This window comes from Bombus huntii, chromosome 4, assembly GCF_024542735.1.
Source record: "Bombus huntii isolate Logan2020A chromosome 4, iyBomHunt1.1, whole genome shotgun sequence".
Taxonomy (NCBI): domain Eukaryota; kingdom Metazoa; phylum Arthropoda; class Insecta; order Hymenoptera; family Apidae; genus Bombus; species Bombus huntii.
In genome coordinates, this window is record NC_066241.1 from 9,134,934 (window position 1) to 9,156,391 (window position 21,458).

At 33.0% G+C, this 21,458-nt stretch overlaps 1 protein-coding gene and 1 long non-coding RNA gene across 12 annotated transcripts; one reads left to right on the plus strand and one right to left on the minus strand.

The window, feature by feature from the left end:
- Positions 1-71: 71 nt before the first annotated feature.
- LOC126864791 (uncharacterized) lies at positions 72-20,930 on the minus strand. 11 transcript variants are annotated; one of them, XR_007689343.1, is made up of 37 exons: positions 20,501-20,930; positions 16,547-16,774; positions 16,231-16,361; positions 15,022-15,148; positions 14,774-14,899; positions 14,264-14,407; positions 14,098-14,186; positions 13,822-14,026; positions 13,577-13,737; positions 11,809-11,914; positions 10,809-10,931; positions 10,132-10,358; positions 9,885-9,984; positions 9,453-9,787; positions 9,118-9,358; positions 8,836-8,973; positions 8,436-8,621; positions 8,024-8,310; positions 7,184-7,349; positions 6,896-7,096; positions 6,359-6,748; positions 5,917-6,251; positions 5,686-5,824; positions 5,276-5,589; positions 5,024-5,183; positions 4,798-4,961; positions 4,403-4,668; positions 3,884-4,281; positions 3,517-3,762; positions 3,141-3,308; positions 2,935-3,045; positions 2,711-2,867; positions 1,456-2,577; positions 993-1,296; positions 818-898; positions 312-739; positions 72-185 (listed from the first exon to the last, which is right to left on the minus strand). XR_007689343.1 is itself a non-coding variant. In XM_050616529.1 (33 exons), exons 2-33 carry the CDS (start codon positions 16,664-16,666, stop codon positions 2,441-2,443), a joined length of 6,198 nt encoding a protein of 2,065 aa, XP_050472486.1. In that variant the 5' UTR covers positions 16,667-16,774; positions 20,501-20,930; the 3' UTR covers positions 1,451-2,440. The 11 variants fall into 11 exon arrangements, 2 of the variants coding, with proteins under 2 accessions (XP_050472486.1, XP_050472487.1); XR_007689340.1 differs by having other exon boundaries at positions 312-898; XR_007689339.1 differs by having other exon boundaries at positions 312-915.
- On the plus strand, positions 17,318-21,450 carry LOC126864870 (uncharacterized). The gene is made up of 2 exons (XR_007689358.1): positions 17,318-17,584; positions 20,924-21,450. It is a non-coding gene; the product is annotated as an uncharacterized LOC126864870 (long non-coding RNA).
- Positions 21,451-21,458: the final 8 nt, after the last annotated feature.

The window sequence follows — 21,458 nt, forward strand, 5'->3', positions numbered from 1 at the left end:
TTTTTCTTCAGCTCAATACCGCCTATATGTGATGTTGATTCTAATTTGTGATCTTAACAATAAACAAAAAATTATAAAAAATATTTGTTTTATTTACCCATACTTATTTCATTCGTTTTACATTTAAAGTGTTCGTTTCAAGATAGTCGCTGTGATCTGGTAAAATTGTGCACATGATCTCTATCCTGAAAAATGATACATCTTACATGAGAGTTCCTTCTTTTTTATTTACTAAAAATTGTTATAAAATTCTACAAAATATTTTTTCCACCTCTTTCTTCTACTTTTTGCAAAATTTTAACTAACTTTACCTCTCCAATGATCGTTGGAGTGGTATCTTCGCTGCTGTTTCCTTTTCCCATGGCAAGAGTTTCATTTTATTTTGTTTTAAATTTTTCGACAATTGTCGAATATTTGTTATGTTTTCCTGTTTACTATCATCGTTATTGTTGCCATTTTGTTTTGAAATCTTTACCAATAAGTCAGTCTTATTCTTTTCTTTGAAATTATTTGGTTGATCATATATTCTTTCTGTTGAATCTATGGTATGTTGTTTAGGCATAGATAAATAGCTATCGTTTTTCGAGTAACCATTTGATTTTTTCCTTTCATTAACTACTTCACATGATTTTTTTATTTCAGAAGATATCATCGTTCCCTCTTTATTCTTTTGTTTTAATTTTTCTTTGTTAATATATCCTAATTTTGTTTGTTGCTTTTGCGTGATTCTATTCAATGGCTTCGTAGCAGTTATCGATGGTAATAGAGGAATACATGTTAATGTAGGTATTGATTTTTGGATAGAAATTTGCGATACCTTCCCAAATATCCAAGAGTCGACAGACGAAGGTTGCGGTTCGATATCGACAATCAAATGTATCGCCTTTCCAGTTGTATCCTGTCTCCAATAAGGATCTAATCTTAAGAATATCCACTATAAGAAAAAGAGAGGAAGTAGGTAAAAATTAGAAAAGTTAGAAAATGAAGGATACTCGCATTGAACAACCGTAGCCAAACCACACGGGCACATTCACTGTTGAATTGGAACAGTTTCTTTTTGAAATAATACTTTTCAAGCACATTTGCGATTGCTGTGCTAACAATTTCTTCGCGAATATAACCAATTTGATGTTCCGTTAATTGGTCCTGTAGGAAATCATGCCACTTCAGTTCTTGAACGTCAGATGCAAACAAATGAAACATGCTGAGAAATTGATATTCCAGCCAATTATATGTAGTATTTTCTTTCAAATTTAATGAATTTATTCTTCTTTCATTCATCTTTTTTTCTTTATTCTATAGAAGAATATTCAATGATATTGTAATTAGTCATTCTTTAAATCGCTTAATTGTTTAATATTAAGATATGGTACGTATTTATTATAGTACACTATGCACACTGATTTGAGTATGATATGTAACAACTATAAAAAAATTCAACTACACATACTTAACCTTTAAACGTTTTATTTCTTTCTTTATATATTTATTGTCTTGAAGTATTCTTTTTTTTCTCTTCGTATAGAATGTACAATAATATGTGCGCAACAAATAAATAAAATTTGTTGGCGCAGGGAATTTCTTTACAATCAAGGAAATTACATGTGTATCATCATCGTTCGTGTTTTTTTTATAAATAAATATCTTAAACTCAGAAATGATACATATATACATACCCACATGCATGTATATATGTTACAATGTACAAAGCATAGGTCGAAAAAAGAAAATTACGAGGTTAAATACGAAACATTACTTTTACATTATTTAACATGAGCCTCGAAATGCAATTTATATTTTCTACTTTGATTTTTATTATAACAGAAATATTTAACAAACATTTATTTTTTTTAATTTGTATTGATCGTATTATATGACCTTTTATACAAATCAGTTTAATCACATAGAATAATTCAAGTTACCTCATGAAACAAGCAAAAGACGTAAAAGAAGATACGAGGTAGATTCGACAATGTATCTACGATTATTTCTTCGAGTCAACTCGACTTACAGTACTATTACTTAGTTATACCATTTTCTTTTTTTTTTTTTTAAGAAATTAACAAATATTTTACGAGATGACAACTCGAAACAAAAATGCAAATTTCTCATACTGCAGCTGTCATTTTCCTACTGTAGTTCTTAAATTGGAGCTTCTGCGTGAATGAACACACATGACGATAAGACCTTTTCGATATCGCGAATACTTTCACGATATACACTCACGATAAAATAATACTGATTTCCTTGTTCACGCATTGACCGCATGTCTTCCTTGCTCATTACATGTTACTTATTCTCCTACCGGTACACTGATCGCATACTTTGCACGGTTTAATTACTGAAAAAGTTTAAAAAAGAGAAGAAAAACGCGGTAGGAACGAGAAGGGTAGAAAGAAATAGCCGAATTCTGATCGACTACACTTAGAACGTATGCATCTTAAGCCATAACACCAGTTATAACACCACCGGATACAGGAAGACCAGTTTCCCCCATTAAAGCCAGATCTATTTCTCTTGCAGCTTGCCTACCTTCTGTGATTGCCCAAACTACCAGGGATTGTCCACGCCGGCAATCTATGTGGAATAACAATAACACGTTAATCAGGTAATAAAATGCACGAAATGTAACTTGAGAAAACGAGGATCTATTTGACGTATAGTTATTGGATGTAAAAGATGGTAATACAAATAAAACGTAAAAACTTACCTCCTGCTGCGTATATTCCATCTAAACTTGTCTTGTAATTTCCAACTGGTGTTTTGAAATTACCTCTTTCATCCATTTTCGTATTTAATTCTGTTGCAATATATTTTTCTGGACCTAAGAAACCCATAGCGAGTAAAACTAGGTCACATTTGTATATCTAAATGAAAATCAAGGCATTAGAAAAGATAGTAAAGACGCAATAAGTCACAAATTATAATTTTTACTTTTTCTGTTCCAGGAACCTCTTCCATTTTCCAACGTCCGTTTTCCATTGTCCACGATACTGACACTGTTTTAATACCACTTACGTGGCCATTTCCATCGTCTAAAAACTCCTATTAGAAATATATAAATGAACGTGAAAGGAAGAGTGGAAAACAGTAAAGGAATATATATATATATATATATATATATAAGAATTTTTACGTACTTTACTCAATGTACTAAATTGACGGGGATCTCGGCCAAACTTCAAGGAAACTTCCTCATGGCCATAATCCACTTTAAATACACGTGGAAATTGAGGCCAAGGATTATCGTGCGCTCTTTTGTTTGGTGGTTCGGGTAAAATTTCAAAAGTTGTAATCGTTTTGGCACCCTACATGATAGTAATTAAAAATATACATAATGTAGAATCTATCGCGATTTCAGCAAATTGTATTTTTTTTCCGTTTCATCTTTTTCATCAATAGAAGCATAACTGAATTATTATACGTATTACAGTTTCAAACAAACAATACATTTACAGTAAATTACTTCGAAATTTTCTTAAATGTATAAAGTTGTACTAAAGATATAAATTTTACCTGTCGCAAAGACGTAGCTATACAATCACAACCAGTATCGCCACCACCTATTATAATAACATCCTTATCTTTAGCTATTAAACGCATATCTAGTGGAACGTTATTCCCCATTTGATTCTTTTGCCAATTTTCCAAAAAGCTTACAGCAAAATGAATTCCTTCAAGGTGTCGACCTGGTATTTGTAAGTCTCTTGGCCAAGTTGCGCCAGTACATATTAGCATTGCGTCATATTGTTCCCGTAATTCCTACAATATATATACATACAAAAGATCAATATATACAAACAAGATAACAATCATAAAATCAAGGAATAAGTTACAAGTATGAACGTAATTACTACGTAAATAAAACTGAAACATTATTTACATTAGCAGAAATATGTTTTCCTACATCGACGCCAGTCTTAAATGTAATACCCTCCGCCGCAAGAAGAGAAACCCTTCTTTGAACAACTTGTTTCGATAACTTCATAGTCGGAATACCATATTGCAGTAGACCTCCAATTCGGTCATTTCTTTCATAAACAGTCACCAAATGGCCTGCCTTATTTAATTGATGAGCTGCCGCCAAACCAGCCGGACCTGAGCCAACTACTGCTACTCGTCGACCGGTTCTAGTTGTTGGTGGATGCGGCACTATCCAACCTTGTTCAAATGCGTGATCAATTATCGCACATTCAATGTTCTTTATTGTAACTGCTGGTTCAGATATACCCAAAACACAGGCACCTTCACAAGGAGCTGGACAAACTCTTCCAGTGAATTCTAAATATACATACGATATTTATTACGTATTAATTCAAAATTTTAGCAATCTTAAAAGATACGCGTTGTTAATTGCAAGCCTCATCTTTACCATTCAAATTACTTGTTTAATTGTACAAACCTGGGAAATTATTAGTTTGTAACAATTGATTTAAAGCTTCTTTCCAATTCGATTGGAAGACAAGATCATTCCATTTAGGAATGATATTTCCTAGAGGGCAACCATGACTACTTTGACAAAATGGTACACCGCATTCCATACATCTTGCTGCCTGCACGCGTAATCCTTTGCGAACCTTTTGAAAGTTATAAATTTCATTCCAATCGGTAATTCGGTTTTCAACTGGCCGATAAATTCCCATTTGTCTTCTATATTTAATAAATCCTCTAAAAATTAAAATAATAATATATAATAATATATATATATATACCAATTTAAAAATTTGAAATAATTATGTGCGATTTAAATTTTGAGTAAGAGCTTTTAGCTGCATCACTGAGTCGGAAGAACCATACCTTATCTTATCCAATTTTTGCTGCTCCATATCAGTATCTACAATAGCATCTTCAATATCTTTGATCTGGATGTTTTCCATCTGAGAACTTCCATTCGGTATTGGTTGTATTTGTTTGGCTTCTTCGACTTGCTTTAATGCCCGCTGGTACTCATACGGAAATACCTTCGAAAAAATTAGAATATCAATACATTCACAATAACTATGACTGATTAATCATCATTTACCTTAACGAACCGTGTAGTTGGTTCAGGCCACAACATCAAAAGATCTTCAGCTATTAAAGAACCAGTTTTCTCAACAAATTCTTCTAAAAGTTGTTTCACATATGCAATATCTTCTTGCTTACTTAAAGGAAGCAATTCTACCATTTCAGGATTACATTTACTGTGTATGAAAAATTAATTGATTAAGAATATATGCACAATAAATATATAATGTATGATAAAAAAAAAAAAGAAGAAAACGGAGTAATCTACCTCTTGAACGATCCGTCTACATCTAAGACATAAGCTATCCCACCGGACATTCCAGCTGCGAAATTTCGACCAGTAAGACCCAGAATAACTGCACAGCCGCCAGTCATATATTCGCACCCATGATCACCGACACCTTCGACTACTACTATGGCGCCACTGTTACGGACGCTAAATCTTTCAGCAGCGATTCCTCGAAAATATGCTTTGCCAGAAGTTGCACCATAAAGGCAAACATTACCAACGATTACGTTATTTTCGGACTTGAAAGTAGAATCTTTTGGTGGATATATAACGATTTCTCCTCCACATAAACCCTAAAAATTATAGGAATGTGTACCAAATGTGTATATGACGCATAATATGTACAATACCGATGATCTGAAATAGCTCAGTTAGAAAAACATATTTACTTTGCCAACATAATCGTTGGCATCTCCCTCGAGAGTAACATGAACACCTTTGGTCATGAAAGCACAGAAGCTCTGACCTGCAGAACCTTTCATTTTTATGTTGATACTACCTTCAGGTAAACCAACTTCGCCATATAATCTGTCGATAAAAAAAAAAGAGAAATATTACACAATTAGTCAATTGTTGAAACCATTTGCAATTACCAAAAGACATAAGACAAAGACATTTACTTTGAAATATGGTAGCTTAATGTCGCCGCAAATGCTCTACATTCGTTATTAATATTTAATTCAATATCAACACGTTTCTGTTTTCCTTTCAATAAATCCATGGCTAATTCAATGACATGATTGTCCAATCTGTTTTCTAGTTGAAAGTCTTGTTTCATTGATCCTCCCTGAATATTTACTCCAGGACGAAGTTCAAGTGCATTACGCAAAATATTATCGAGCTTTAATGTTTTAGCCTTCTCTACTGAGATATCTTCGCGAACTTTCAACAAATCCGTACGACCTATTAGATCTTGAAATTTACGTAATCCAAGGCTGGCCATGTGAGAACGTACCTAACAAAAAAATGTATCTTGCATGATTCAATGGATATTTCCTATAACAAAGATGCTTGAGAAATTATTGTTGGGAATTCCTTATTTCTATTCTTAGTATCAAATACCTCTTCTGCCAATGCGAAGAAAAAATTAATAACATGTTCTGGCTTTCCTTCAAATTTTTTTCGAAGTTTTGGATCTTGTGTTGCAACACCCACGGGACAAGTGTTTAAATGACATTTTCTCATCATAGTACAACCCATGGAAATTAATGGCGCAGTACTAAAGCCAAATTCGTCGGCACCTAAAAGAGCCGCAACCACTACGTCAAATCCTGTACGCATTTGTCCATCTGCTTGTACAATGACACGTGATCGAAGATTATTTAAGGTTAAAATTTGATGGGTCTCCGCAACTCCTAATTCCCAAGGTAAACCAGCGGATTTTATTCCTGTCCAAGTACTAGCACCAGTTCCACCATCATGGCCAGATATTACGATATGCTCTGCTTTCCCCTGTATAATGTATGCCATAATAGAAGACAGCATAGTAAAAAGAAGGGAAAGAAGATACAAGATAAAAATGATGATTAGAAAAATGTATTTGAAAATGTATTCTCTGCTCTCGACAAGTTAAGATATACTATTTCTAAGTATGATTACCTTTGCAACACCTGATGCAACTACACCTACTCCTACTTCTGACACTAACTTGACAGAAATACGAGCATTTGGATTTGCACATTTCAAATCATAAATTAATTCCGCAAGATCTTCGATCGAATAAATGTCGTGATGCGGTGGTGGTGAAATTAGACCTACACCAGGTACAGAATGTCTAGTTGCAGCAATCTCAGCAGTAACCTACATACAGATTATATAGCTTTTACAACTCGATCATTATTCTGTGTACACTATGCTTGCGGTATAATTAATAAAGATCTGTTTCACCTTATAACCAGGCAACTCGCCGCCTTCTCCTGGCTTCGCACCTTGTGACATTTTGATTTGAAGATCATCAGCATTTGCTAAATAACTCGAAGTGACACCAAAACGACCGCTGGCAACTTGCTTAATAGATGATCGTTTGTTAAACTCTGGATCCTGATTCAGATACCTAAATAACGAGTTTTACTTTACGTTATTAGGTGATTTTTTATAGGCAAATGGAAAATAAATATACGCACGCATTTAAGTGAGTGTGTGCGTGAATATGAGAATCTACAGTAATACCCGGTTTACTGTTGCAATTTTGCCGACTTAATTATCACAAATTTGTCCCCACCAATCCTTTGACCGCTTCCACGGAACAAGCGCTATGTTATTTAACTCGTGATTGACGTTATTTCAACTAGGAATGAGTCATAAAATAAGAAAACTAAAATGTTTATATTTTTTACTTTATAAGTATCAAATTACTACAATCAAGCTGCTGAGAATTTTCTGATGAATAAGATATCAAACATGATATATTCGTCATATTTGGATGAGTTTGAATTGCACTGATAGATGTGGATATATGACACACCATACTCAAATTTTTCTCCCTATTTCATTCTCATTCAATCTCATTTTTCACTCTCGTTACTCTCGTCACTCCGATACATCCAAGAAATGAGCGGATTCAATAGAAATAACACCCAGCAACTCCCAGAACATCTACTTCCTCAGTCGAAATGAAAATCCGAACATGCGACAATTAAGTGGATATTATTATATTTGTCGTGTGTATACATGCATATGCTATTCATAAAAAAGATATAATTTGTCATAAATTTAGAATGTAAATACCTGTCAGCATTTTCACCACCTTCGCCGGTATTCGATTTACCGCCAATACGATTCATCGCAATCGCTAATGTTGTATGTGCTTCTATAGAAATACTTCCAAAACTCATAGCTCCGGTTGCAAATCGTTTCACAATCTCAGATGCTGGTTCAACCTCTTCAATGGGTATGGATTTTTCTGGTTTTTGTACTAATTCCAATTGACCACGTAAGGTGCATGCCCTGATCATTTCCATTGTAGTTTTTCGATATTTTTCATAAGCGTTCCAGTTCTTAGAATTTACATAATCCTAAAAAAGAAGCAAAAGAGATACAGAAACTGGAAAAATAGCAATTATTTCTTTTTTATCCATTCTAATAAAAAATATACGTATATTATCAATACTTTGCAAAATATATTATTAAATGAATTTACCTGCAAGCTAGCAATACTATCAGGATCGTTTATGTGTTTTTCTCCACCAGATCGCCAATGATAGACTCCTGGATTGCGAATAACAAGCATATCCATAGGTTTTGTGCAATAAGTAATTTGATGTCTTTCAAATGCTTCCTTTGCCAAAATATCAAAAGTAACTCCACCAATACGAGATTGTGTACCCTGTATGGAAAGTAATATGCAATAAATGTTAAAAGGTTAAATATGTACAATGAAAGTAAACGATAGAAACAATTAAGAGTACGTCATTAAAACTAGTGAATCATAGTAATTGTATTCATTAATTGGATCCAATTTTTAATCATTCGTATCTTTCACGATCGCATCATTTTCGATCATTATTAAACGATTTTTTGCCGATTCGTATGATACATACCTTAAAGCATTTATTGATGACTTCGTCTGACAAACCGACTGCTTCGAATATTTGAGCTCCTTTATACGATTGTAACGTAGAGATTCCCATTTTTGCCATTACTTTAGCTATTCCTCTATCCATTGCTTCCGCATAGTTCTGTAACGATATTTCATTCATCTACCATCATTATGATTATTACCGTCGTCGTCAACATTCCCGTTCCTTCCCATACTTGTTTTATCGTTAAATAATATACAGGTTTAAATCGTGACTGCACCGCAATATTAAAAAAGAACTTACCGCACATAAAGCATTATCGGTTAATGACGAATCAAGTACGCCATCCATACGAAGATTTCTTGCCATTTCAAATACTAAGTACGGACAAATGGCGTCCGCTCCATAGCCAAGTAGCAGACATATATGATGTATTTCTCTAGCTTCAGCAGTTTCTACAATGAGACCAACTTTCATACGTTGTCGTTCTTCGATTAGATTGTGATGCACTGCGCCCAAGACTAACAAGCTGCTTACAGGCACTCTAGTGATAGCAATGAAACATTACATTATTAAATAATTACTTTACACATCATAGGACTAGCAAATCTGTATAATCACTCAAATAATATTTTCACCTTTCCGAGCTACTCAGCCGATCGGATAGAACGATAAATTGATAACCTTCTTTTGCAGCTTGATTAGCCTCCTGATTGACACGATTTAGTGTATTCACTAATCCAGGTGGACCATCTTGCACAGGATATGTCGCATCGATTATTTTAGTTTTCCAACCACGATAATTCGTTCGTTTGATTATATCGAGATCATCCAAGGAAAGTATTGGTTGTCGTAAAAATAATCTATGTACTTGCAGTTCGTTTGGCTCAAGCATATTACTTTCTGGCCCAATAGGACAAAGCATTGACATTACGATTTTTTCTCTGAAAGGGTCTATCGGAGGATTTGTCACCTAAGAATAAATTTTAAGAAAAGCGTATAAATGTACATGTTAAAATATATTGCAGTTAAATATCAACTATACAGTTATTTTCATAAATTATACCTACCTGAGCAAACAGTTGCTTAAAATAGTCGTAGATAAGGGGTTGAAATTGAGAAAGACAAGCTAATGGCGCATCATTACCCATAGAACCCAGTGGTTCTTTCCTATATAAGAATTTTACAATTTCAATTTATATGTAACATAATATGTGTTGTATGATCAATATATCTATAGTGTAACTAGTAAATATATACACATGTCTTCGTTTATTGATTACAATTTTAACAGTCTAAAATATAAAAGCAACGTACTTAGATTGCATCATCGGCAGAAGAAGCAAATTAATGGTTTCGAGGGTGTATCCATAGAGGGATAATCTTTTATCGCCTCCCCAAACTCGATTTACAGTAGATATTGGATTTGCATCATTCATTGCTTTTCTTTTAGCTACTTCTTTGTCCACGATCGAACCATTTTCAACAGTGCTTAGTGTCTTTTTATAATCAACGTCAGCAGCACGTAACTCTTCCATTGTAATCTGTAAAGGTGAACATGTTTAACTGAATAAGATTTATTTGTTTTGTACAAACTATTTATCATGTAAATTATGTCCAGACTAATATTATTATATGTGTAAAATTACTTAAGAATATTGTAGAATCAGACTAAAATTAATTATAAAATAAAGTAATTTCAATGTGTAAATATAGAGCATACTGTATGATTATTTGAAGAAATGATGAGACAATACGACACTTACCATCTATGTGTAATACAAAGCATGATCACAGCATATAGGATTGTTTGCAAAGAAAAAACAAATTTTTTTTTCATTAAATACATCTTGATATAGACCTAAAGGTTAAAGGTTACAATGCATATTCACATAAATATTTGATTCTTAGTTTAGCTATATTTCAAGAACTTTAAAAGGATGATCAACAATCACAACGATCAATGACGAAACAGAACAAAACAAAAAGAATACCTGATCTTTTAGCCATTTGGAATGTGGTCTACTTCTAGCAATTTGCAACTTCAGTTCAACATCTTCTATAATCCTTTTCTCATGCGTATCAACCAGTAGCATTCTGCCGGGTTTCAAACGGCTCTGTAAAATAGAATAAAGTGCAAATAATTCAACTGTCAAATCATATCTACTATCATCCAACATTTATATAACAACACTGTAAGATAATGTAATTTCTAATGATTAATTATATATCATATGTACATGATACATTAAAAAAATTAATAAAAGAAGGAATGATATTTTGTATTTATAAAATCTAAAGTAATATATATATAATACAATATAAAATAGATGCCTATTATAGTGGATATCTATTTCCTTTTACCAAACTAATCCTCCTACAAGATTTATTCTTACACATTTATACAATGAATAAGAATAGTCGTATGCTCCTCATAAAATGCTCTTTCATAAAACATCCAGTTGTTGGATGTCTGTTGTCTTTTATGAACTATTTCCTAATTTTACATTAGCTATACGCACAATTTCATCCTTCGCTCTTTTCTTGACTTTTTCTTTTTTTAAAGAAAATGGGGAACGTTATTGAGAAAGCTTATAAAAAGCAGAACACACATAATACAAAACATAGACATGCATACACACACTTTCACACTTTTTCAATCATCGACAGTTTCAAATCTGGGGGAGGAGAGCAAAGCGAATTAATCAGAATTCGATCGAAAGAAAAGGTCAGATAGTAAATTTGTGTCATATTACATACATCTCTATGAAAAGAATCAATCACTCATCAATATGCTTTAAGTTGCGGTCTTTTACTACTTCTGTGTAAAAGTACAACATGTAGTATTATCTTTTGCAGCTGAAATTCTGTATATTAAAAACAGTATAGAGAAAAAGCATATGGATAGCCGATTGATTGTTATAAACTAAAAGCTGCTGTAAAATTTCCTCAGAAGCTAGGCCTGATCAATGCCATGTATATTTCTTCATTTACCTTTAAGACTACATTGTTGGACGGAGTGTCATAGACGCCCACTTCGGACGCCATCACCATCATATTATCCTTAGTGACGTAGAAGCGCGATGGGCGCAGGCCGTTTCTGTCAAACAAAAATTCAGACGCCTTTTATATTACCACCTCATTGTCACATATTAGTACTAACTGTGACTTTATTTTCTTGTTCGTTTTCTCATATTACCTTCCTGTCAATATACATCTGTTATACTTTCTTCCTCCCACTTTCAAATCCTTTTCACTCATACACACACTGTCTTAATATTTTTTCCTCTATACCTAGCGAAGCAAATGTCCTTTTTGTTCACTAACTAGTCAATTATGAGAACCAACGATGCATTTTCTATCTATGTAAACATAGATTCGGTAGACAATGGATTCTTTTTGTAATTTGTAACATATGTACCTTATCTATAAGATATTCTTTTTTTAATAGTATACTATTACATTCTCTAAACATTTTTATCGTGTTATATTAACAAATTTAAGTACGTTCACCTACTTCCCTGCTGAATCTTAATAATGCATGTTTATCATTTATCAAGTCCTTTCATAAATATTATACATATGTAAGTATGTATATAAATGAAAAGTACGTGTATAAGTGCTTTGAAAGATAATAGTAGGTACAAATATAAACGTGTCAAAAAATTTATTTTACATACCTCTAACGTTTATACATACGAAGAAAACATTTCTATATGAAAATTTCCGTATAAGACGAGTAACATACATATAAGAGAATATACATAAGAGAATGCATAAGAGAACGTGTACATGGATGTTTGGTTTTAACCGTTTGCACTCGAGATTGACTCTCAGTCACCACGACGTTCCGTGCTGCAACTCCAGTGACAAGCCAGAGAAGACAGTCCCTGTTTATGCTAGATTTCGACATCTCCAATTGATGAGAGTACAATATTGGTTCGTAAATTGGTTCCTTAGCTCTTTGTGTTCTTTGTGTTAGGAAATGTAAAGTATTATGTTTAAAATAGATATAAAATATTTAATCCCATATCTCTCCGAAACTATGGTTCTGACAACGTCTCCAACGTTAGTTCGGATTTGACGATCATAGGAAAAGTATTATAGTTTAGAGTATAGTTTATTATAGTTTAGAAAATAGTTTTCGGAAGTGAAATTAGCTTAAATGAAGATGAACTTGATTTTGAACTGTTGAAAAATGAGATCAATTATATTCAAGAATGCATCTTTGTAAATGCTTTATAAATTATCATATAAAAAAATACAGAAATTAATTACAAAATCATATTTTCAGAGATGTAAATATAGATAAATTATAAGAATATAAGGTTTTTGTAAGTTAATTTGCACATAAAATCAGTTTACGTTAGCTGTAAGATACGCGTCACGTATATGCTAAATCATTCGGAGTAGCTGCTACGCCCGACCGAAAAAGTCCTCGAGTGCAAAGGGTTAAAATTAATATGACATACATACCATTTACTATATTCGATTATGTACATCATTCTCATGAGAGTTTTTTTCAAATAACACTTTAAATTCTTTTTTGTAAAAGGAGAAGAACAAAAAACATATTATGACAGTGTGCCATTAGGTTTTTTCAGCTGATATGTTTTCTATAATAATGCCTATGACACACATACAAATCATATCAAGATTTTAAATACATACAACTGAGTGAATCTACGTGAAAACGAGCAAGTGAAATAATAAAAAAAATTTCTAGAAAAAAGAATAATGAAAATTAAATATTAAATTTTACCTGTCTAAAATAGCACCAACGTAGCGTCCATCTGTAAAGGTTAAAAGAGCAGGGCCATCCCAAGGTTCCATCGCACAAGCAGCCCAATGGTAAAAATCGCGCTTTTCAGATGCCATCGTTAAATCGTTTTGCCATGCTTCTGGTACCATTGTCATTACTGCCTAAATGTATATTTCCTTTACATTTCCGTCAATCGATGTGAATAAATCAAGAGAATATGCGTTACACATAAACGTTCCACATACCTCTGGCAAAGACCGCTGTCCTACCATTACTAAAAATTCCAAAACGCAATCAACGGCTCCTGAGTCCGAGAGGTTCGGTTCTACCACTGGATAAAGTTGTTTCAATTTTTCCCCATAAACCTTGCTACTCATCACTCCTTCTCGTGCCTTCATTAAATTTACGTTTCCTCTTAAAGTGTTGATTTCACCATTATGCGCTAACAATCTGCAAACACAGAACACCGTGAATGCTGTATACGTATATAGCAGTTTATGATCACTAACAACAATGCTTACCGAAGAGGATGCGCCCTTTCCCAGCTAGGAAATGTATTTGTTGAAAATCTTGTGTGAACTAATGCCAGATAGGTTTCAAATTTTGGAGACTACAAGAAATATGTGCAAGTTAGGATAATAATCATGATATATATATGAGTATACACCCTAATGAATTTGAATTCACCTTCAAATCTAGGAAATAGAGCCACAACTGGTCCGCCGTCAATTGTCCTTTATAAACAACCGTTCGTATAGAAAGTGAGCATATATAGTATCTAATCCCTGGTCGTGGTATGGAATGAGACGATCTTTTTCTCAAAATAAAAACCTGCATTGAAAATCAAGATTAGCATTACAATTCGATAAGTCGATATTACAAGCCTAAACGGAAAATCAAAATATTAGAACACTGTAAACAATCTTATTTGGTTTATATCTTCTTTGATTTCTTTAAAGTTTTGATTGCACAATCGAATCTATCTGTGCAAATTAATTTAAATATTTATTAACGTAAATGTTTATTAGGAAGAACAAACTTATTATAATTACATGCAAGTACTACTACACAACTTAAGTTAATAATTCGAATAAAAATATAGATAACAATATACATATTATATAACAACATATAATTGTAATAATAATTTCAGCGAACGCGACACGAAGGAGAAACATTGTCCGAAACAATACTCACTTGCCGTTCAAGATTAATATCGTCTTGATCACCAGTGACAAAGACTTGACGCATGTAAGGTTCGCATTTTCGTGCCACTTGGCCAATTCTTGTGTTATCTGTTGGAACATCTCGCCAACAAATTAGCTGCAATACGAAGATAGTATATTTATTGCAACGTGTTCCATTTTTACCCATTGTCAGAGAAATTCTTCATGCAATGCAATGAATCGGAGAAAGTGACTGGAAAAAGATAATATAAACCATACCCTTAAATTGCACTCTTCAACTAACTTTTCAAAAACAGCCTCAGCTTCTTGATGAGAATTTTGATCAAGAAATAGAATACCGGTGGCATAACGACCGAATTGAGGTAATTCGACATTTTGTCGTTCGCTGAAAAATAAAATGGGTACATGTATTTGAAGTGATGATTTCTGTGGAAAATATTATTTAATATAACGCGTATAAACTTTGATGACGCTTTGATGATGAACTCTGATGATTAATATTAACAGAATATTAATATTAATATTAATATTTTGTTTGTCCGTTCAAATTTCAATATAATTAACACTCAGATGTTCATTTGTCCGCGTCTACTTTTTTTCCTTTTGGAATTGATGAAGTTAAGAATGAGAAGAAATGCTTAAGCATGAATTTAGGCTTAGTCAGGCGTGCCTAGGATAGATAACAAAGCACAGACCGGATTACGAGTTGAAGTACATATATCGATACAATACTTGCAGGAACAGCCTTTCTTATCATTCCCTTTTCTCCAGACAAACTGTGTTAAAAGCGTCACTAATAGGACCCTAAATTAGAATAATCAATATCACTGAAGTGATTAAATTTTGAAAAGATGGCATTCTTAGAAAAATTAGTTGGGAGATCAAGCTTGAAACCTGCAGTACAATTTCTGATCCAAAAATTGTGCAATAGTTAATGCCATGGCAAATCGGAATTCCCATTTTTAATACAAATGCGATTATTATCTATGACACAAATACATATATACATATAGCAAATATGTACTGTTGACCTTAGTGACTATTTCCGCATGGTGAAATTAACTTATTGAGCATGAAATAGATATACTTAATCTGCTGTCACACGTCATATGAAGAAGATCTTTAAAAACAAAAGAAACCGATAAGTAGTTGAAAAAAAGAGAAAATTTAAGACTTTACTAGCTATTTAGAATTAAACAGTCATGGTTATATAGGCAATATAGTCAGATATTATTTGTTAATAATAATAACAAAAATAGCTAAATAATAATAATATAGTTGATAAGAAAGTAAACACGCATTATTATGATGTACTCGTTGACGTAAAGCGAGATAACCTAGAATTACGCCGTCGATCTGTACGAATTATGAAATTAAACGCACGCGTTCTTGGACGCACCGTTTTATTAATACGTCACAGAATGATAAAGGAATGGAAGATTGACGAATCTCGATGTTATCTCTTACCGCAATTCATCGGCGTAATACTCGTGTGGAATTGCACAAAGAACACCGGCCCCGTCACCGGTATCGTTATCGCAGGCGCAAGCACCACGGTGGTTCATACGTGCCGAGAGAATTTCTGCATCGCGAACGATCTGTAACAGGAGAAAAAGGAAATATGTTTCAATTGATTTGCACCATCAAGACAAAAATATGTATTATTAAAAATGTCTAGTAGGGAAATAAAACGGATAGACTTCTTGACACAAAAAGCAAAGCTATGACTAATGAAATATGATAAAAATTATGTGTGATTTCCCACAGTCGCGTGGTAACTCACTTTGTGCGACTTTTTCCCATCTATTGCAACAATGAATCCAACACCGCAAGCATCTCTTTCAAGTGTTGGATCGTAGAGAGCCTGCTTCGGAGGAAAAGACCAGGATTCGGCCTCGTGCATGGTTACTATTTAAAAGTTTCCACTGATTTTAAAGTAAATCTTAAGAATTTCACTCCCAACGAAAAACACCAAGTAGAAGAAAGTGTAATCGTACTGTGTCTGGAGAAACTGAAAGAAAAAATAAAAACAAATTATATACCAGAAAAAGAAACGAATAGAGAGAAGAAAGTGATTATTAATTGCTAAAAATTAATCGAATTGTTACAATCAGAAGTTTTATACCAAAATGGGAGCCGCGCAGAGATACATAGATACACCGTGTGCGAAATACGAAAATCGAATGTACTTACTTGGGCGCACGGACGTGCTCTCGCGCGCGGGCGCGCGCGCGCTCCATTGATTCATTACGTAAAATGTACGCGCGTAAAATCTACTTAATCGTCTAATGCAATAGATAAACTGTGACCGTGAAGGGAGAGATCGCCATAGACAGAAAATAAAAGTGGGAACAAACAGGTATTGCGCAGATGATCCAACAGATTAAGATTAAATGTGAACTCGACTTTATTCGAGACTCGATCAATGCTAATTTTTACACAACATACTTATACGGATATATTCTATATACGTATATACGTATGTATGCAAATAGAAGAACAAATGTCCTTACAAATGTAATTTAAGTTCAGAATATGAAATTAATATGTCTACTTCTTGATTTCGTGATTCCTCTTCTATATACACGTTCTATATGCTGTGTACTATATATATTGATCAGGATGTTACTTATGGTTAAAATGTTCCTTCTCTCTCCCACCTTCCCACATGTTCACGTGCGCGCACCATATACAATATTCGAATTGAAATTTGATGTATCGCGAATCCGATCTGGTAAATTATTGATATCACTGATCAGAGGTCACCTCTGCGGTCGAGTTCGAAGGCGTAGATTCTTATACTCATACTCTCCTATCAAAGGTAATGCGAAACTAGACCTTGTTATTGCGCATATTATACTGAATCGATCGATCAACAAACAATAGATATCATTCTTTATGCTCTATTTGCAAATAATTATTCGTTCTGTTTTAATGATTGCAACCAACCAATATTGCTACCAATCAGATAAATAAACTTTACCTATTTTAAACGTATTAATAAATATATTTATTTCATATTTACATCTAACCTTCCGCCAATACTCTTGATACGTATATATAACATTCAGTTACTAACTCTGATTAATACACGTTGGCCTCGCGCAGTCGCACGTTATAATTAGTTTTCAATTTTTGTAACAATCACAATTGCTATATAAACCAGATCTGTTGGACTAAAAAGCTACGAAATATTCGAAAAGATGAAAAGATGTATCTGTGCGCGTATACGAGTGTATACGCATGCACATACAAGAGCTAAGTACTTGTTCTCTCACAACAGCTATATCGAAGAATTCTTGTCTTACTAACGTCGGTTCTTTTCAACAGCTATCTATTTTATTGTCTCTTGCCGTCTTCCATTTACCTTCCTTACATCTTGCTATTTTGAATTTTTCCGCATGTAGTCGTCTCACAGCTTCATCATCTCGTCATTTCGTCATCTTACCACTGTCGTTGTCGACGACGATCAATGGCTGCACTATCATTACACCTATATATCGTGACTACTTTCTCATACCGTCTTGCTACCTCACGATTCATCCCGCTACACGACTATCCAGAGCTTTGTACATCTTTACTCCTACACTATTTTCTCTTTTTCTCTTTGCCCTTTCATCACGTCATGCTCCCACTACATATTTTTCTTTCTCCTTCTTCTTCCGGTATATTTTATGCTTAAGCATGTAACCAACGCTCGTGCCCTAACTAAACTTCAACAAAACTTTGGTTATCCTCTTTCAGAAAGTTTACTTTTTTCCAATAATTTTCATCTACTATAAATTCCGTAGTATCCATTTATTTCCACGGAAGCTACACTCTGTATTTACGGGGTAACCCATTTCAAAGTTGCATAACTTTTCTTTTTATTATATGTACATTTTTCAGTTTTTGTGTCAGATATTTAAAGTTTGTTTTTTGAAGATTTATAACAGAAAAACTCACAACAGTGCAACAACATGTACTTACCAAAACTACCCTTGCTTTTTTCTTAATTTTAAATACGATATTGTTTAGGGAGGATTAGTTTGACACTACTTTACGATACGTAAACAAATGATACACTTTTTCTATACTTTTTCTCACATGTAGGTCTGTTTTGATCTTCACCGAAAAACATGTATAGATAACTCTACGATGTAATATTAGAAAAGGATAAGAAAATTTGAAGCAAGAAATACTAAAATCAATACAGGCAGAGTAAATTATGAGTGTCTTTATCCTACGAAATCGAATCTCTGATACACATATGCGACACGTCAAATTTTAATATGTACGTAAGTACATACTTGATACATCAGCAACATTTTTCGTTTACTTGGCAATTCTGTAAAATACATTTCCAACGAGGATAGTTTTGGCTAGTGTAGATTGTAGATATTTGGCGCTTTGCCAACTCAATAGAATCTCGAAAACTCTTCCTTAAAATACATTTCTATTTCAGTAACATGAAAGTCATTGATAATACCGAAAGTTAGTTTACATACTTCCAACACTACCTGTGTGTGAGAATATCGTCATAATTTGTAAATTAAAAAAAAAATATCAATCTATTTTCAGTTCCTATTTTCGAAAATCTCTCACAAAATCGACAAAATATCATCGATAGATACTGTTTTTATTCCCTCTTTTTCTACTCATTCATTTCTTTTCTTTTTTTTTTTTTCATAGACAGATTATAATTGTCTGTGATAAACTACTAATATTACCCCTTATAAAAAAAGATTTATCATATCTCGCTTATTACTTTCGTCTTCTCTACATGTCAACTATTATAATATATAGTTCGAAAATAATTATCTTGAATTAGTTGGGATATTTTTATTTTGAAGATAACGATAACATTCCGGGAACGGAAACTCCCGTTATCGTTAAAAGTGCACTGTATGGATTATATGCATGTAGTGATGTACTATCATATCAGTTGATTTTCTTTAGCAACTTTTATCTTTCTAATCTTTTCTTCTAATCTTTTCCATTATTATAATACTAATAATCCTTTATAATTCTTTACAATCCTTACTACATTACGTGATGTTAACTGATCATTCCTTATCAATTATTACTTAATTCCTATCAATAAAACTCCATACGAGAAATTTCACCATATTTTCTCTAGTAGTTCTAATAAAGATATGATTAAATGCATTAGAAACAAAAATGAAGAATTAAAGATTAGAATTACTTGGAAAATAGATATTGCATGGAAGGATTATATATGGATTACTTGTTTTAATCATAAATGAAATTTGTATAAAACATAGAATATAATAACACATTATCAATTTCGAGTTTGATTTGAGTGTTAAATAAATAGGTTTTCTAAGCATTTCCAATGAATTTTCATTTTTATATGACTGGTAGAACGGTTTTTACACACGCGTAGTATGTGCATACATACAGCCATACGCAACGTCGATGATTCGACATTCACCGATGTTAACGATCGATAATTTATATCCCATTTCCCATTTAAGATTATACCATTAACTTAATGTCTCCATTAAGTGTTTTACTGCACGAACAAAATATTTACAAGAGAGATTTTTATGTTTTTATATATGTTGATCTATATACTATATCATACTTAAACAATATATCCAATAAAAATAATACTTCTTTGGACTAAATTAAATTAGTTATTCACCATTAGTCTTGTTCGTGCGTATCCATCATGCAATCCAAATTAAAACAACTTAGTAAATTAAAACAGAAATATGAACGAAATAATACTTACCTGTATGTTGAGCCGTTTCAATGACAAATAACTGGTACTGGTTAATTTGCAAAAATTAGAAATTATGTTCCTGTATTCAATGTTCCAACTTCTGCCTCTATCCTTCTTTCTTCTACTTAATAACTGTTTCTTCCGTTTCTGAACCAATTCTCATACATATAGCATACATGAACATGAACAGACGTAAATCGGCCAATATTTTCTTTCAAGTATGTTCACTAAAACAATTTTGCACTGAGTCTTCAAAGTGTCCACAATAATAAATGTCTCTACGTAAAAAAGTACTCGAGGCTGAATGGATTTTTGTTATTCTTTTGAAGAATTCACTTTTGTACCACGAATTCGGCTAAAGCATATGCGTAATAATCACTTACTTATAATTATAATATATCGAATCGACTAACACGATTTGTCCAAATTTAGTTTAAGACACCTGACGATATCCTACGGATCAAAGAGGAAATGTTTCCTTCCGCCTGACGCGACTATGTCGCCTCTCTCGGGAAATTTCCAGTCAATGTCAGCTAAATTGTAACACGTGTATGCGCTCTCTATCGTATGGTTCTCTATTCTCTATATGCATGCTATATGCAATGCGCCAAGTCGATGTCGATATGGATGAAAGGACTTTGATTGGCTGATTGGTTACACACCAAAATATCAGAAAAATAAGCTTTTTATGCAAAATAAAATTGACGCAATGAAGATTTCACCGTGTTTAAATTTCTTTACTTTTAATTTGATTTATCAGTTGTATCGTTAAACTTTGCTACGAAAAGTGACAAGTAGTTAATAAACTTTTAATTACGTTAAAGAAACGATATGAGATCTGTATTACAGATGGTAGAATACTAAGATTTAGAATACTATAAATACGATCCTTTGGAATTTTCCGATATTAAGTAACGTATTTTTACTCGAAATAAATTAAATTCAGTTATTTATTCTTACTTTTATT

Bases quoted from the DNA above. Each gene is read 5' to 3' on its own strand.
- LOC126864791 (XM_050616529.1), bottom strand. From the start codon at position 16,666: ATGCACGAGGCCGAATCCTGGTCTTTTCCTCCGAAGCAGGCTCTCTAC. The intron at 9,985-10,131 runs GTACGTTGCTTT...ATTCTTATATAG, and splicing joins CTGCCGATGATGCAATCTAA to GAAAGAACCACTGGGTTCTA. The intron at 8,622-8,835 runs GTATGTATCATA...CTTTCCATACAG, and splicing joins TCATCAATAAATGCTTTAAG to GGTACACAATCTCGTATTGG.